Source organism: Sphaeramia orbicularis, chromosome 12 (assembly GCF_902148855.1).
Source record: "Sphaeramia orbicularis chromosome 12, fSphaOr1.1, whole genome shotgun sequence".
Lineage (NCBI taxonomy): Eukaryota > Metazoa > Chordata > Actinopteri > Kurtiformes > Apogonidae > Sphaeramia > Sphaeramia orbicularis.
Window position 1 is genome coordinate 58,610,426 of NC_043968.1, and position 18,431 is coordinate 58,628,856.

General features: G+C 38.1%; 1 protein-coding gene across 1 annotated transcript; it reads right to left on the bottom strand.

Moving 5' to 3' along the window:
* Window positions 1-1,267: 1,267 nt before the first annotated feature.
* On the bottom strand, window positions 1,268-17,284 carry rint1 (RAD50 interactor 1). Its single transcript, XM_030150649.1, has 15 exons — window positions 17,066-17,284; window positions 15,817-15,942; window positions 15,301-15,416; window positions 15,017-15,190; window positions 11,658-11,798; window positions 9,650-9,821; window positions 8,473-8,583; window positions 8,072-8,297; window positions 6,981-7,118; window positions 6,784-6,878; window positions 6,399-6,503; window positions 6,028-6,248; window positions 5,082-5,262; window positions 4,398-4,516; window positions 1,268-1,775 (listed from the first exon to the last, which is right to left on the bottom strand). Exons 1-15 carry the CDS (start codon window positions 17,282-17,284, stop codon window positions 1,565-1,567), a joined length of 2,355 nt encoding a protein of 784 aa, XP_030006509.1. The 3' UTR covers window positions 1,268-1,564.
* Between the last annotated feature and the right edge of the window lie 1,147 nt (window positions 17,285-18,431).

An 18,431-nucleotide genomic window follows, 5' to 3' on the forward strand; every position in this document is an offset into this window, starting at 1 on the left:
GTCAAAAGGCTGAATCCCATTTGATTGACAGCTATTTTGAGATCTACTCCTTCACTTGGCAGAGTTCAGTTTAATACTGTCACGCATTCTGCTGTGAAATTGAGAGAGAAACCACTACGAAATTACTTGTTCATTTCATGCACTGTAAATAAAACACACTCATTGTACTTCCTTGTTTCAATTTCACATAATTTCAGCGTTTTGTTGTTCACTTGGTACGATAAGGTCACTGACCATTTTCTTAAAAAGGAACGGAGGGCCGAATTTATGTTTAAATAACTTAACCATTTTTTTATGTAAGCTGACAATGAGCTTCCCCTGTCTGAAAGACGAGCAGTCGCCACTGCTTTTTACTAAATGCACTTCAGGCTCTGTCCTCAGCCCTTGCCCTAACCTTTCAGGTTTCATGAAAATTGAGCAAAATATGATTACTTCATGTGTTGTTTTAGGAGGGATTTCCTTCTATGGTGGAATTCTTTCAAATGTTGATTTTTTTTTTTTTTATACTAATTTAAGTTGTCTGTAGGAATGACATGTTGATAAAAATGTTAACCCTCTGAAAGAATCTTCTGATAGAAAATGATAAGTTTTGATTTAATAATCTTATAAATGCATGGAAATAATTTGGGTAAAAGGCATTTTCTCAGGTTTTCAGCAGCATCAGATGTGTATACTTTGGATGTTCAGAGGCTCTGTAATGAAAGTGAAAACAGTCATCTTTTTTAACATAAATTCACCAATAAAACCCATGTAGTTTGACAAGTGACAGTGGTTACAGACACTTATTTTTACATTTAGTTAACGACAAATTTTGCTGGGAAAAAAAAAACCAAACACTTTTTCTTGATCTCATAACCTTTGAATTAATTCTGAGCTTTCATGAACATAATCAGTAAATTAAATGAAAATGAACCACTTGACCTGCTGAAAAACAAAATGACAACCAAACCTTAAGTGGAAAAAATAAAATCCAATTCTAATAAAACTTGTCTTGTTACTTGTGAGAATGAAAGGTATAGGTACTGCATTTAACTTGTGGCTAGAATGAGTTCAAAAAGGCCAATATTTCTGCATTGCTGTTTTCATTCTATAACGGCTGTGATGTTATTCCATGGATGAGACGGAGGAATAATTTTAGTCTCTGCATCAGTCCAGTCTCCTTTTACTACCAGTAATGTTGTAATGCTTTATGGGAATATCCAGGAATACACCATAAACAGCTAAACAGTCATGTGAAAAGTCTGAAATAATAAGATAATAAAGATAGTAAGGACAGTGAAGGTCAGTTGAGTTTAATGTGTATTGCACAAGAACACAGATTATGACGTATATTTGTGAATGATAAACGTTAGTCAAATGGTTTAAAAAATAAAATCCATGAAAGAGTGAATATAACAATGACAAAAACGACACTGCTGACAATGCAGAATTGGAAATGATTCCTCTGAAAAATGACCTTGTTTACAGGAGATCAAAATCAATTAGGAAAATGTCTTAGTAAGAAAAATCAAACAATGTATGACTGAATCAGTTACACATGGATAAATATTACCAGGTGGAATTATTACTGTCCAGGCCAGGAGGCTCTGAGGTTGAGGAGAATCAAAACGTCACATGATGCTAAACAGTAAACCCCCAACTCATTTAATGCAGACTCCGGTGAAGGATCCCCACTTTTCCAGTCCCCCGTCTCTTCCTCCGACTCCTTCAGAAGGTCCCTCAGAAGAATAGCAGAGCCCACATTGAGGCATAAAATGATGCATGCTTCTTTAACACTGTGGGAAGACAGCAGGTGGTGACAGTTATTATGCAGCTCGTCTTGAAATAGCTCTTACATGTTTATCCAGATACTTGGAGTTCTGCTAATTAAAGTCTACTCCCATCCTCGCTGCCTGTGACCCAGAAACAGATCATGTCCTAGTATCAGAGGATGATGCAGAGAGAGGAGGAAAGAGGAGGCAAAACCTCTACATATGTTTACAGTCTTGTCGACCGATCTGATAGTACAGTTAAAGAACAGACAGGGTAACGTAGATGGAGTTATCATTAAATTAAAAAAAAAATGCATGATTTCAATATAGCACCGATGGAGGTCTATGTTAGAGGTTCTACAGTCCTAAAAGGTGATACTTTTTAATCTTGAGTGAGTAAAGTAGGAAGTTGTACATGACAGATACTTCCTGTAGTAGTAACCACCAATATAAACCTGATTTGTATCTGAGTTATCAGTGTAGCAGTGTTATGTTTATGTCCTAAGGAGACAGAGGTTAAAAGTTATTCAACACCAACAATCACATTGAAAAATTCACATGGAAAATTTTTACAAAGACAGGTTTGTGACTTTTTATCTGATTCCACATTCTTGTAGAGCCTCTTTGTAAGGTAAAAGTATTCACATGGACCTTTATTCCAGCAGATGTCTGTTTACATTAAATCACTAAAATCCTTTCCAAGAACTAGTGATGGGCCAAATGACCCGAGGCTCCGATGTGTGTCTCGATCAAAAGTGGGCGTGTCAAATGAAGCCCCGACTCGAAGCTTGTATCGCTGATGAGCTAATCATGTGACCGATGACAAATGAGGCCTTGGTTTGCTGAGATTACATCATTGGTTCATTCAACGTATTGCTTTCTCATGTAAGCGCTTCATATCTTGCGGCAAACTGAGGGTTGCATTGTTGTTTGTAGTGAGTTGTCAGGTAGGTGGTGAGATAGTTGGTCTGCAGATTAGGGAGTCAGTGAAATTAAAAAATAGAAGTAGCGGGAGAAAAGTTGGAGGAGTAGAGGTATTGATTTAGGAGTAGCACCAATGCAGACTATTTTCCCTATTTTAGGGCTTTGACGCAAGATATTGCACATATACATATACATATATATATATATATATATATATATATATATACACACACACACACACACATATATTTACATATACATATATATACACACACACATAAATATATATATATATATATACACACACACACACACATAAATATATATATACACACACACACATATATACATATATATATATACACACACATATATACGCGCACACACACACATATATACGCGCACACACACACATATATACGCACACACACACACATATATACATATACATACATACATACACATATATACATGTGAAATGTCTGTCAAACTCAACTGGGGGGGGTCGGCAGCCCTCATGTACCCTCGGGAACAAGCATTGTGCGTGTTCCGGTACTCTGGAGGTGTGTCTTTGGGGGGGGAAGTCTGAAGAAAGGGGTTTGTCCTTTGAATTGTGTATTTTCAAAATGTAGCTTGCTTGAACCGTTTTTCCAGGATCTGCTACCCCACCTTTAATGAAGCAATGGGCTAGAAAGCCTTGGTGATTCATGAGGCTTCATTTGACCATCACGACCAAGAACAAACACTATTTAACACTTTCAGTGCCATGGGCCGATTAAATCGGCTTTACGAAAACAACCTGTAAAGTGCCACGGGCCGATCAGATCGGCTTTGGAGAACACGCCATATTTGTGTACAAACAAACCATCCACCCCCATTTCTTTCTCACATTTCGATGACGTTCTTTCTGTGTCCCCCTTTTGAGACCAAGCAGACGGTAATTTGAGGTCACGCAACCGAATAATATTTTTATATCTTTTTAATGTTTCTTATTCTCCGGTGTTTCATCAGAGGGAGCCCTCCATGCCGGGGGGCGGCTGTGGACTCCGGGGGCTGTGGCGCCTTCCCTCACTGGGGTCCGCTCCTTTCTGGTGGGTGGGGGTCCCAGTGGGCCCTCTCCCACTAGTTGGGATGAGGGGCTGTGTTGCTGGTGCCTGGTCGCCGGGGTCGGCGGCTGCATCCTGGTGCGGATGGCTCCCTGAGACAGCGCCTCCTAAACTGATGTTTTACTTTTACTTGTACATTTTTGTTCTGGTCTACCCGTGCTCAGTCAGTCTTCTTAAGTATGTGTGAGCTTGTGGGTTTGCATGTATATGTGTGTGTGTGTGCGGGTGAGTGGGTGGGTGTGGGTGGGGGGTGGTACTGATTTTTAAACTGATATGTAAAGCACTTTGTGCTACAGTTTTTAATGTATGAAAAGTGCTATATAAATAAAGATTATTATTATTATTATTATTATTATTATTATTATTATTATTATTATTATTATTGTAAATTATGCAAATTACGATCAATAATGAATCGGCTGCGTCCGGTGCGTTTTGGATCTAATCAGCAATCGGTCGGATGTTACCGAGCGGTTTCCTGCAGGATTCTTCAAATATTATAAAAACGACGCGAAATACTGAAAAACGGCCAAATTCTGTGGCACTTTTAAGGCTTATTAGCCCCTTAACTGTCTGGCACTTAAAGAGTTAAACACAGAAACACAGTCATACTTACTGTTTAAAAAAATTCTCAGGTCTTTTACAATAGTGTCCAAACAAAGGAAACAGGTTTCTGGTCATGTCAAAATGAAGCTGAGCTGCTCCTCCATCACTGAAGTGATTCGACAGGATGACCTGACAAACAGATATTTTGTGATGAAGGCACTGATAGAAAACTACACAAGTTCACTTTTGATTAGTAAACATGACCAGAACAACCACATAAATAGTTTCTTCCTTCCATAGACGTGTTTGGTATTTTCTTGAATAATTGGGAATTTGATGAGGAAGAGTACTATTTATAAATTAAGTTAAAATCATTATGCAAGTGCTTTTTTTAGGTAAACCCTCTCTATAAAAGATTTTTTCTTAATCCTAGGGTACTAAATTCTTCGTATAGAGTGCAAGCAATTACTTTGGGGCACCTGTTTGCTGTACTGTCATGGGAATTAAAAGGACATTCTAGAAAGAAAAGCATGTAATGTACAAAAGTGGTAGAAGTAGTTAAATTTATGAACAGGATACAAAAGATCATATTTGCCATGAATGGCTTATGGGTAATAAACTGCAAAAAGCACTGAAGTATAAAATACCAATCAAAATTAGTCCTATTACTGTTTCAGGCTCCTGAAACTTAACAAGTATTCACACAGTGGGATGTCAAACAGATGGGTGGTTTGTGTGCGTTTTAATTCCTTACATCCTGGTAAAGAAAGTTGTCCAGCCGTTCTGCCAGGCCCTGCCAGGCCAGTTGGAACAGAGTAACACTGAGGACCTGATGAAGGTTCAATAATCTGTCCCTCACGCAAAGCATCATGGGACAGGCTGAACTTGACAGGGACATGATGGACTGGTCCTGCTGGGATGGTAAGGATAACCACCTAAAGAGAAAAGACAGACTGTTTTAGCCACAAATCAGAAAAATGATTAGCAAATAATAACTTTTCAGAACAATTTAGGTGGTTTTATTCTTATCTTTCAGGGGGGTCATTCTGTGTGGAAATTAGTAATAAAGGCATGGAATTCCACAGGGTTCTGTTATTGTACCCATTATATTTTGGATTTGTACTTTACCACTTGACTATAATATAAAAAAAAAACAACAAAAAAACAAAACACAAAACCATTCCTATACTGATGACACATTATTATAAAATAACCACCATGTCCATTGCAGAAATCAGTGACTAGATGGCATCTCATCACAGTCTGATTTTCAACTATCTTCATTCCTTTTCATCCAATGTTATTAATATAACTGCATTAGTAATTGTTTTTGAGTTCTGTTCAGTTCCAAACTCAGTAACACTTAATTTAATCATGGCCAGCTGCATGTCTCACAACTACAAAAACTAAAGGAAATTATAGGCTTTAAAGAACCCAGAAAGTAGTATGTCAGGCTTTCATCTATTTCCAGTTAGATTACAACTCTGCTCGTCTCTGGTCTCACAAAACAAAATCTCAAATTAGAGCTAAATTCAAAACACACAGAGCGACTGAATTTAAATTCATTAAAAAAGTAACAAAAGGAAATTAAAGCACAATACTCTTCATATTTCTCCATAGGTAAGTCAGTGAGTGCTGGGCTGTCACAGGAGAGAAGCTTTAAAGCATTAATCCATTACTCATTAATAGGCTTATCTTACCTGTCTTGACAGTATGGCTTTGCTTTTTCAGAGATTTCTCTCATTATCCCATCCAGTAGTCTTCCCATCATATCTGCTTTTAGTCGATCCAGCAAAGCTAAGAGACCTTCGAACAGAGAACCCTCCAGGGACGCCAGTCGCCCGATCTCCATCACCCCCAGGTTTCCCAGAACCGCCTCTTCACCAAGTGACACTGCTGTCTGCTGCAACTGCAGGAAAAACTAAACAAAGAATAAAGGGAGCAGTGAAGACACTTTCATTATATCAAAAATATGAATCTATTTGGACATGACATGCATGCGTCAGATATTCTGCAGATGATGTCACAAAAAAGCATGAATATAAACTTCACTTAAGTAAACTCTGCATACCACATTGTCTTCCCAGTCTCCGAGAATAGTTGAAATGTAATTGACAGCATTAAGGATGGCACAATAACGGACACCCATTGGACAACGAGACTCTTCCTTCATCACCTGGGAGAGCAAAAACAAGAAAAACCAGCTCAAGCTCTTTCCATCACTCACTTCCAGCTTTAATTTTAGGATTTCTTTTACACCAACAATGCTTAGATTACATATTAAAAACTGCACTGGGTAACACTTTACACAATCTCGCAGTAAAGTTGAAGATTGCCAGCAAATGAATCCACTTCGCCTCACCCTGGTCACTAAAGTCTTCGTCAGCCTCTGAACCTGTGTTTGCTATCTTATGGGCGTTGATGCTTCATGAATAAAATGTCTGTGAAATCTTTACCTGGGTGAGTCGAATACGGAAGTCATCTACAAGTTCTCTCTGCAGCTCCAGAAACTTCAGTTGAGCGGATGGACATGGCAAGGCCCGGTAGCGATCTGAATAAAAAGAAAGAACAAATGAATGAAAGCAAGAAAGAAAGACAGAGTTATGGCTTTGTAAATGACATGAAACCAAACAGGTGCACTGATCAGTCTCACCAGTGATGACTTGAAGTAGAGTCATGAAAGTCTCAGCACAGTCCGGAGCCTTTAGCTCGTCCATGTCACTGATGTCTTTGTACTGAGATGTCCACGCTCCCTCCGCTGACAACATGGCATCCACTTTCTCCACTGCCACTGGAGAAACACAGCAATACATGGCTCTCAAACTTGAATCTGACTAGACATGTGACTTTAGATTGAATTGTGTCGTTTTAGTACTTTGGATCAACTGGTGTGATCACGACTTTTTCTGGGAGTATGATGGTGTTGTGTCTTTGGCAAAGCTGTAAAATAAATGAGGATCACCCATTGAGTAGATCATGATGGTCACTTACAAAATTAATGAGTAAGTGATATATAATCTCACATTGTTTCAAATATGTCCTGTCTTTGAAAGTTGTAGTGAAAATCTTTCAATCTAAGCAAGTTTAATTATTTATACTTATTTGAGCAGAACGAGACAAAAATGAAGAATCTGTACTTTTTGCTGGCAAAGCATTTGAGAATTTGAGAATATTTAAATCTAAAAATAACTAGTTTGGGAATGACTGACAGTCTGCATTCTTCAATTTTACATCTACAATATCGACAACTTCCTAAAATAATTGCTTGTTATTTTTGACAAAAATGACTTTTTTGCTTAGATCATCAAATACTAAATATCCAATTAAGTTTTTTGTGCTTCTTGAAAAATCTGACAACATGCCTTAGGCAATTATTTTAGGAAGGTGATAATATGTATGATTTTCAGATTGAAATAATTATTAACTTCTTGAATTCACTACATCACCTACCACTAAGTTGTTACTGTTTGGATTGAACTGCAGAAATGACATAGTGTGTGTTTAATCAAATCATTGAACCATACCACAGCATCCAGAGGCCACTAGATGGCACTAAGAGACACTGAAAACAGCCGCTCTAAAGTGGTGTAAAGTTTATAAAGTCTCAGAGCAAAACTGCAAGTACCTGATTTTATCATGATGGAATTATTAAAATGACATTAACCATTAATCAAAATGACACACAGACAGGAGTAAAACTAAAACAAAACTCTGCAACTGTACACGCTCATACTGCTGACTTACTCTTCTTTTCCATGGTGAGCCATTTCTGCAGAACTGCATCGTCGAGCAGGAGGTGCAGGAGACCAGGCAGGGCCGCTGGGTACAACTGCTGGGTCCGCAGCTCCTTCTCAAACTGCAGCACCTCCTCCACCAAGTGACAGAAGAGCCCATCATCATAGAGCAGCCGAGACGCATCGACGGCCACCTTGTCCTGAACCAGAGACAGGAGACCTCTGCACAGCTCCACCTAAACACACACACGTATACGACCATCAGAGCCGACCTGACTGAGCAAGCAGGAATAAATACTATTCTGTTCTTTCAATCACCGTATCTTGGTCTGAATAAATGACATTGAAAATCCCTGTTGGACACTTAACCAGACTGGACTAAATTAGTCAGTGGTGCCCAGACTGACATACCCTGGCCTTAATGGTGGCACTTGCTCGATCCAGGATAGGTTGAATCTTTTCCTCTAGGAATGTTGAGCTATAGGTCATCCACATCAGAACCTGTGTGAGGTACCACTCTGGCTGAAAAGTAAAAAAGAGGAGGAAAATAAAGACTTCAGTTTTTGTATCATACATCAGATCCACAAAATAAATATTCTTTCTTCTGAGCAACAAATGAGACCTAAAGGAAGTATTTTTCTTCATAAATATACAACTTCAATCTAAAATTACTGTCTTTTTCCAACAAATATATGACTATATGATCTCAGACAGTATTGTAGTTTTTTTCCTCATTAATTAATCACTTAGTCAAAGAATATTTGTGAGTTTTCCTCATAAATTTCTGGGTTTTGTCACATGAAGCTACCACTTCAAGACAATGTTTTGGAGTCTTTTGTGATAGATTTACAACTTTAATCTCCGAGAAAACCAGAGTTTTTCCTTAATATTACATGTATGCCCTCTCTCACAATTTTTGTCTCCCTAACTCCCTCACTCATCCTATTTATTTTCATATTTTCACTGAAAACCTTTGCAGTTTTACTGTCTAGCTACCTAAATACTGCAAATAAGTGTTATAATGCCTTGCTACCTCTATTCATACCAGTCACTCTAGCCACTTTATGCCCATACCTGCTGCTGTGCCTATCCACCTTCAGGGTTTGCACATGCCTGAGGCACAATTTATTTATGTGAGTTTAATAGCCAGTAGTTTATATTAGTTTTACTGTACAGTTTATGTAAATTCTTGTAGTCTTTAGTGTTTAATTTTATTGTTTGTACATTAGTCTTATTGTATATATTGCTACTTGCTTACTTTTGTGTGCACATGATGGTGTAGCTTGACATCTCGTTGTACTTGTATAACGACAATAAAAGGCTTTCTATTCTATTCTATTTTTATTCTAACTTGCCCTCAGTGACACTGACATTGGATTGTCAGTTTTAAAAAGTTACAGAAATGGTATGCAATGGGTTATGCAAATTGTATGTAACTAGATCCACAAAAGAATGAACATTCCATTTAAATATCAGAGAATTGGGGTGACAAAATCCACTATTTACTATACACTAAATAGACTGTAGGTTTCTCTTCTTTATGTGCTTTTTACATGTGTATGTGATCAGTACTGAGTGTATCTGAAACCTTGCTGAGGGAGTTGGTTTGTCGATTCCCATAAAAGTGATATCTGAACCTCCTGCTCAGAGGCAGCAGCATGATCTGGATGGGAAGACAGAGGGGAGGTGCCTGAGACTGAGGAGAGGCAGAGGGAGCATCTGAACGGGAGGCCGATGGACTCTGAGAGATTATGTCATCACTGAAATTTAAAGAAGTTAAAGAAAGAAAACACTGGAAAACCACTTTGTTTGAAACCCACATGCTCCTGGGTATCACTGTCAGCCTGTAAACACATTTAACACAGGTCTAGTGACAGGCATGTGCACAGACATTTTGAGGGGCAGGTGCTCAACCCAAAAAAAAAAGGCATAATAATCAATAGTGGCTTACAGAATCTCTATAAAGCTGGCAACACAGTACACACTTTTTTGTTGAAGCATAAACATTACATTAGTAATATACCACAATATACCTCACCAGACTGTCATGTAGCTCAACTTAAGACATACCTTCATTTCAATAATTACGATTTTAAATGAAACAAAACTAGTGAATTTGTCTAATTTGTAGAACAGTAAAACTGTCTTTATTTATTTCTCTCCTTCTCTCTCTTCATTAAACATGACAATTGCCAATAAACAGCTGAACAAAGCTTTGAAATCACAGTTTTCGTGAGGTTTTTTTTTTTGGTTTGTCTTTTGGGAAACGTTGGGCCAGTAGCGACGTAATGTTTTTAGCAGCATTAATAGTTAATTTAGCACCAAAACAATGTCAGGGGATTGCACAAACACTGTCATTACCTGTCTGTCTAATGCTGCGGGTCAGAGGAGTAGGCTGTGTTGGTTTGGCCTGGCCTGGTTCAGCACTGCATGAGCACTAAGTGGGGGAGGAAGGGGGAGGAAGGGGGAGGGGTTTGTGAGTGCCGCGGAGCAGGTCAGGGTGGAATTCTCACAAGAACTCAAATACATTTCAGCCCTGTCAGATATCAAACACATTTGGGGGAATTGATGACAGAGACAGTATGATTCATTCTTAAAAACTGATGAATGAAGAAACAACTGGGCTCCAGCAGAAAGGGCACTTTTCTCATCCAGGGCAAAAGGGCAGGTGCTTGCACTGCAAATATCTAAATCCTACTGAGTGTATTTTTCTAATTTCTGTTCAAAAAAACTCATTATACTTAAAATAAGACATAATCATCAAAAGGGTAACTTTTCAGTGAGATATAAGAACTTATTTTTAGACAACAGATCTTGAAAATCATATTTCAAGAAATCTTACCAAGATAATTTTCACTTTTTTTGCATATGCAAGATTTTTTTGCTTAATTGATTTTCTTTTTATTGTCTAAAAATGAGTTCTTAAATCTCACTGAAAGGTTACTGTTTAGGTGATTATGTCTTATTTTAAGTGTGATGAGATATTTTGACCAGAAATGAAAAAAATACACTTCATAAGATTTTGATTGTGTGAGCACCACTACTTCTCTGATAAAGTAAAAAAAAAAAGAAAGCCTTAAGTATAAGATCATTCAGGAATATTCATTCATTCATTCATTCATAAATCATTCATTCATTCATTCATTCACTAGGGCTCTATCTGTGCACGTGCCTGTCTAGTGATACTATTGGATTGCGGTGAAGCATTGAACTTCTCAGACAAAAGATGAGTCTTCACAATCACTTAGTGAGTCTGGTGTGATTAAACTACGCTGTAACATTTGAAAACATTTAGAAATGCTATATACTGTGCATTTACCTAAATCCATCCCAAGTGAGTGGAGGGTGCAAAATAAAGTTGTTGTTTTTTTAATTTTTTGCTGTCATATCAGTCTGTGGATGCAGGTTAAACTCTCAACCAAAAGATCGACCTTTGAACACAGCATTTTTGTTAGCATCTGTTTCCAATAGTTGACTCCTTACTTGCTCTATGACCAGCAGATCAACAGTTATATGTAGTATACCACTCACATTCTTCTACCATTCACGTTTGCTACTGTCATCAAATGCAAAGACCAGCCCAAATCAAAGGATACGAGGTCTGCAGGGCCAGCAGCTGTGAGACCAGCACCTCCAGCTGGCTGTGGATCTCCTGAGAATTGGCAGTGGGTGTCAGCGACTGGGCAGGAGGCGAGAGGATCGGCCAGTGAAGCTGAGTCAACACTTTCTCAAAATCACTATGAAAGAAAATAACAAAGAGTATTAACATTGGGAAGTAAATTAAGATATGTTTCATGTTCTTCTCTAAATACAATTACCCCAGTAGTGGTGCTATGGGGGTACACTGTAGTGCTGGTGCCACAGGTTGTCGTATTAGGGGTAAATGACACCAGAGGGATTAACTGAATGGACAAGTTGCTTGAGCCTGGGGAGAGGAATGTCGCCCTGTTCTTGCCTGATATAGGTTTAGATCTGCTCAATAGTCCTGGGGCTTTTCTGTTGTACGTTTTGTTTCATGGTTCTGATGGTGTCCAGAACAACATGCAAGCTCCAAGGAGATCAGGCCTTTGTTATTGCTGGTCCCAGACTGTGGAACAACCTACCCTTGTATATCAGACAGGCCTCCTCCTTGCCTGTTTTTAACTCTCTTCTTAAAACCCACCTGTTCTCCTTGGCCTTCTAACACTCTTGCAATTTGGACATTTTGTTTCTGTTTTCATATTTTAACTTGTTTTATTTATTAGATTTTATTTCATTTTATTGTTTTTTAATGCTTTTATTCATTTTTATTGTGCTTTTAGTCTTTGGTCCACTGTGGTTGTTTTAAAGTGCTTTATAAATAAAGTTGGATTGGATTGGATTGGATTGGATTGGATTGGACTGGATTGGATGATGCCAAGGTTTTCATTTTGTGAAAAGTTTGGACTGCAGATAGGCTAGTTCAGCACTCAGGCTCTTCTAACGGATGCAGTAGGCAGTTAAGCATTTTCTTGATGAAATATGCAAGGTTTCCCTGAAAAATACATCATCATGTTGCTCTAAATCCTGTATATACCTCCATAATCTGTTATTATTATGTACACAATATGGGATAATGAGTTTTGCATATCATTCTATATTGTTTTAATTTATGTTTTAAACATCCCAACTTGTTTGGAATTGGGCTTGCAATATGTGTTCACTGTATGTTTAAGATTGTGTATTTTCAAAACTGTCAGAGATATTGCTGATGTTCTTGTTTGAAGCATTCACTGCCTAGGGACATAAAATGCCACACATGCAGGGGTTTCAATAATTTTCAGAGTAGACAGTTATTTGTTAAAAGTAGGTGGCTCTTTCCAGATGGCAGGGGTCTGGGGGCAGTGGGGTCCAGGGTCAAAACCCTGGTGGGGGGTATACAGGGGGCGCTGAGGGTATACAGGGTATATGGTGAAGCCTCCCTATGCCACATTCAAGCAAAATGACTGTTATCCATACCTCATTTCACCTAGTTTTATGACCAAATTTAAAGCTGAAAAGAGCACTATGCCTGTATTGCAAAAGGCAAAGTGTAGACCTCATAACAGGTAAAGACTAAAAAGAGTGACCTTGCTCCAAACTACGTCTAGTGATCTCCATTTACATTATTCTTTGTTCATGTATTATTCATATATATATTAGAACATTTTATATTTGATGAAGGTCAAATCAACTTTAAAAGGATAGTCATTTGATAAATAGACACATGCTCCTTGATCTCGTATAAATCTGATGGTGAAATTAATTCAGACTGGGATATCTGATCACCAAATGGGCTCTGGAAGATTGGAGAGAAGTCTGTTGCAACTGAAAATGTAAAAATATGCTGATAACTACTACTCCAGATATATAGGTTTAATAAGGGATACTAGCTGGTTTTGGATTTTTGCCAGTCCATGTATAAACTTGCAATAAAGTTTCCTGAAGCTGGTTTGTTCTGTTTAAATGTAAATATTTCATATTCTATTTCCAACCACAGTCATTCATTATGTATTTAGGGAAATTTGTTTACATAGAAACTATTAGTTTGCATCTTACAAAGATCAGTTATAATTTACAAAATCCATATTTTGCTTTTTGGCATTTCAAGCTACAGACATATATGAAGAACGTGATATCTTAGTGAGACTACAGTATATTAAATGACCATGCATGTGCATATGCTCAGCCATGTTTGTATACAGCGGATGCCTCGGCAATCCAGGTCAAACCTGCTGTAGTTCCGTGTCGTCCACACAGGGGATTGCTGGGTCACATTCATCGGCTCAATAGACCTTTGACCTTGTACGGAGGTTGACATTTCCCTGTGTGAACGAATGACGATATATCCGGCAGGGGTCACTAGTAATAGTAATCTGGTGATACATGTAAAGCCCCACGATCCATACGTACACGCATTTATTTTTTTTCACGATCGGGCGGGAGGTTTCTAATCTTGTGCTGGGCGGCAGAAAAGACCTGACCTGGGCTCCAGAGCAGAAAGTAGCCAGCGACACATATTAAAATAGCCGGGGGTTATTGAAACCCTTTCACATGGTGACTTTCTGATCATTATTTCCACAGATACTTCATGTTTTTCTTGAAGAATCGAACTTTATCACAATTTTTGGTTCTGGGGAAAGAAAAAATAATAATCCAAAAGTTATCCAACAACACTACTTTTGCAGTAAAATATTTGTATCTATTTTGTTAAGTAGAAGTCAAACATAACAGTAGTCTGTAGGTAATTCCAAAACCTTTTGGGAATTTGTTCCTCTACTATTAAGACCACGACCAGATGACTTTTCAGAGATTTGTCTGAATGAAGCTCCCTCCCGCTCCTTCCTTCCTGTGCACCGTGTCCACTGTGAGGGCACCCAAATGCCACACGGACAGGCAGAGTGGACTTCAAGTTCAGGAAAATACCAAACTGTCTGTGCTGACACTGGTCTTTACACTGCCACAAAAACAAAAGCCTACATGTGTAACCATGGGCTGCAGAAATTTTAGAAGGGCAAGATTTTCTAAGCAGGGCAAAGTAGCTAAGGCTAAAATTCTACCAAGTGTCAACAGGAGTGTCCAACTCTCCAGCTGATCTACAAAGAATGTGCAAATTTATGATCACAGATGCATCCAATTCAGAGCAGCAGATATTAGTGCATCACCAAATAGCACACAGATACTTATGGATGAGATAAGGTTATGCAAAAATACTGGAAAATCACAATGTCCCACCTGTTCACAAAGGAACATCTGACACAGCACTGTGGGCAAAGTAAATATAGAACACTGAAGTAAATCTGACAGTATTTTAATAATAAACACTGCTTTAATAAACTTGAGCTAAATAGACTTCAAGTCTAGTTTCTGTAGTTCTCATCTAAAACTGCAGATGAACGTGGGTGTGGTTTTTGGATGTAAAGTCTCAACAGTGTGTGATGACCAGGTGGAGGTGTACCTGGCCAATCTGTCTTTGATGATCTTGTGCCAGAAGTGAAGTGTTTCTCGGAGGAAGTTCTGAAGGTGTGAACATCTTGACTCATTTAGTCCAGCAACTAGTGCAGCCATGTTGTCTACGGCCTTGATGGCCTCCCATACACTGTTCGTCATCAGACACTGCTGGACTGCAGAGCTGCAGAAACACAACACTGAGCATTAATACAATCGACAAAGAACACATGTAGAAAAGCAGATTAACATTTTTACGCTTGCTTTTCTTTACATTCCCTCATGATACGATACCTGAGTTCCTCAATATACTGAAGACACCTCAAGTATTTCATGTGTCTCTCAATGATGTCCACTTGGTTAAGTGCTTGTCCAAAATTGTCCATATAAGGTTGGGCTTTCTGTAGATGCTACAAGACATGAGCCAAACATAGACTATTATTAAGTGAAGATACTTATGTTTCATTTCCATTGTATCAGATTCAGAGTCTTTTAACAAGACCATTACAGCATTCTGACAGTTACACAATACATTTAATACTCTGTATATTACAATATGTACTAACTGCCCAGGTGTTAAAATAAGAATCTGTAACTTTTATTGTTATTTATGTGACAAATTAGCTCTCAAGACCAAAACCATTTTTCGCACAAGGCTGTGACCATGTTAATCTCTGTTGAAAAGTTGGGCATTACAATACAAACATCACTGGGGTTGATTTGCTAAAGTCAAGTGACCTTTCAAGGTATTTCAGGTTTTTGGCACAAGGCATCATTGGCATCATCTTTGAGCGGCAGTGAAGCTTGTACCTGTTGCAGCTCATCTGAGATGACTTGCTCTCTCTGCATCAGGTCCTCCAGAGAACATCTGGCCTCCTCAGCTGCAGACAGAGCTGCAAACACTTTAGGAGGGACAGAATCGGATACACTTAATACCTGAAAGACACAGATCACAAACAAAGAAGCAGTCAGATTAAAATAGTCTAACGTTGTGGAACCAGTTGCCCTTAGTTGTTAGGCAGGCTCAGTCTCTACCTGTCTTTAAATCACGTCTAAAAACACACTTCTTCTCATTGGCTTTTAATCAATGAGTGACATGTCTGTTTCTTTATGCTGTTTTTATCAGATTTTAATTTGTCTTCGTTTTTATGATGGTGTATTTTGTTGTTCTTAGCCCGCTTTACACCCTGTGTTATCACTAGTTTTACTTACTTATCTACTTATTTAATCCCTTGTTTTATGTTTGGTGTACGGCACTTTGGCCAGCTGTAAAGTTCCTGAAGTGCATTATAAATAAAGTTGGTATGGTAACGTAGCTTTGTGTGTTATATATTTTGGATGACAGTACACTCCATCATGATATAATACGTTAGTTTGTAATTTTTAGAACCAAAACATTGTGAAGAGAAATGTTTTTCTAAAAAGTAGTAATAATACAAGATAGAGGTGAGTATGTACTTGGATTAAATGTGTTTACAGGTAAATATTCACCTCTGTAATTATGCAGAAACACTGCATTTTGAGTAAAAGCCCATTAGGTGGTAATGGTCTTTTAAAAGTGCTGTGTCATTAATATGTTCTGTTTTGCCACTAAGGTATGGAGGTTGGTGCACACTAAAGTCTTCAGAGGACAGGTGCGTAGGAGCATGAGGTACGAGTGAAGAAGATAGTGGGGATACCTATATGTGTTCTTCACTGTTTTGCCATTAACAAATACATATAGTCAGGAGGTTTCTGATATTGTTCATGGAGCCACTTGTTCATACATTGTATAATGCTAAATAGATTAGGAATGTGGTGCTGCATTCTGTCATATATTCTATCTGAGGATATGTTGCTTAATGTCAGACAGCTGTAGTGGAGTGAAAGGTACATTATCTATACCTGAAATATGGATGAGGTAATATACAAAAGCTGCAAAAAACATAATGCTGAACCAAAATACATCTGAATAAAAGAACAGTGCCTGCATGTGAGTACTTCCATTATACCCTCAGTATTCTCTGACAGTGGTTTATCTTATCTGTGTTTGTGTTTGACACCATAGATGTTTAATCACCTGTTCCTCCAGCTCGATGTTTTCCTTCTTCAGTTTGTCCAGCAGATATCCTACATGTTTGAGGGACTTCAGGTCGCTGAGGACCTCCGTTTCCAGGAAGTCCACCACATAGTCCTGCAGTTCACCTGGAAAAACATCACTGTCCTGTTCTTTTGAGAGGACGGAGGCTGATGAAGTATCTTTGGTCCTAGTTTGCCCTGCTGATGTGCTCGCCGCCATCTTTGTTTCTCTAGTGTTGTCAAAACACGTCACGGACAAAATGGGAAAGGAGGCGCTTGTTTTAACCGCTCGGATCCCGCGGAGGGAACCGACAAAAGTTCTGTGACGGAAGACACAGAGACGCATGTGTGTCCGTTTAGTGAAGTCCACGACCACGCGTGACCTTTGATTACATATGGACTGAAGCATTTGTATTTATTGGGACACATGGTTTATTTCAGTCTGCCTCCGCCAAAGTCGGATTTTTTTTCGGTCTACAGTGAACAGAGAAAACAAGCTCACCTTCGACTTTCCTCCTGTCACCTCCCGGCTTACACGTCAGCAAACTCATGTATTATTTTTATTTTAGTCCTAAAATCTTTCCTTTGTTACGATTTGGCTAACAAAACTAAAGGGGTAAATACAAATATTAATTTAATTTGTTTTAATTTAATTCGTTTTTTATTTATTATGATGCAGTAGCAGTAGAGTAGTTTCTCATTTCTTAAATATCTATCAGTTTGATATAACCGTCAGTTTGCTTGCTGTATATTTTCTTTACTTCAGTTATTCTATTACATGTGTTTAACAAGTAAAGCAAAGAGTTCAGAGTCTTCCATTGGATAATTACAGCAGTGATTAATATGTTTCAGATGGAACAAGTTCTTGAACCCCACCTGATGCAGGTGCAAACCATCAGTTTGTACAGAGAGTAAAGACTGGACAGTGTTTCAATGGAAAATTAGCTAAACTTACAATACACACACTATATGTACACCCGGATAGTCTTAGAGGTTAATATATATATATATATATATATATATATATATATATATATATATATATATATATATATATATATATACACACACACACACACATACATATATACATATATATATATACATACATACATACATACACACACACACACACACACACACATATATACATATATATATATATATATATATATATATATATATATATATATACAGGGTGGGGAAGCAAAATTTACAATGAACATTTAGTTGTTTTTTCTCAGCAGGCACTACGTCAGTTGTTTTGAAACCAAACATATATTGATGTCATAATCATACCTAACACTATTATCCATACCTTTTCAGAAACTTTTGCCCATATGAGTAATCAGGAAAGCAAACGTCAA

What these genes read in the sequence shown, in the direction of transcription:
- rint1 (XM_030150649.1), bottom strand. Translation starts at nt 17,284, where the DNA reads ATGGCGGCGAGCACATCAGCAGGGCAAACTAGGACCAAAGATACTTCA. An exon ending in GTGCCACCATTAAGGCCAGG is followed by an intron (nt 8,298 to 8,472) that starts GTATGTCAGTCT and finishes GTGTGTGTTTAG; the next exon opens with GTGGAGCTGTGCAGAGGTCT. An exon ending in GCTCACCATGGAAAAGAAGA is followed by an intron (nt 7,119 to 8,071) that starts GTAAGTCAGCAG and finishes GTGTTTCTCCAG; the next exon opens with TGGCAGTGGAGAAAGTGGAT.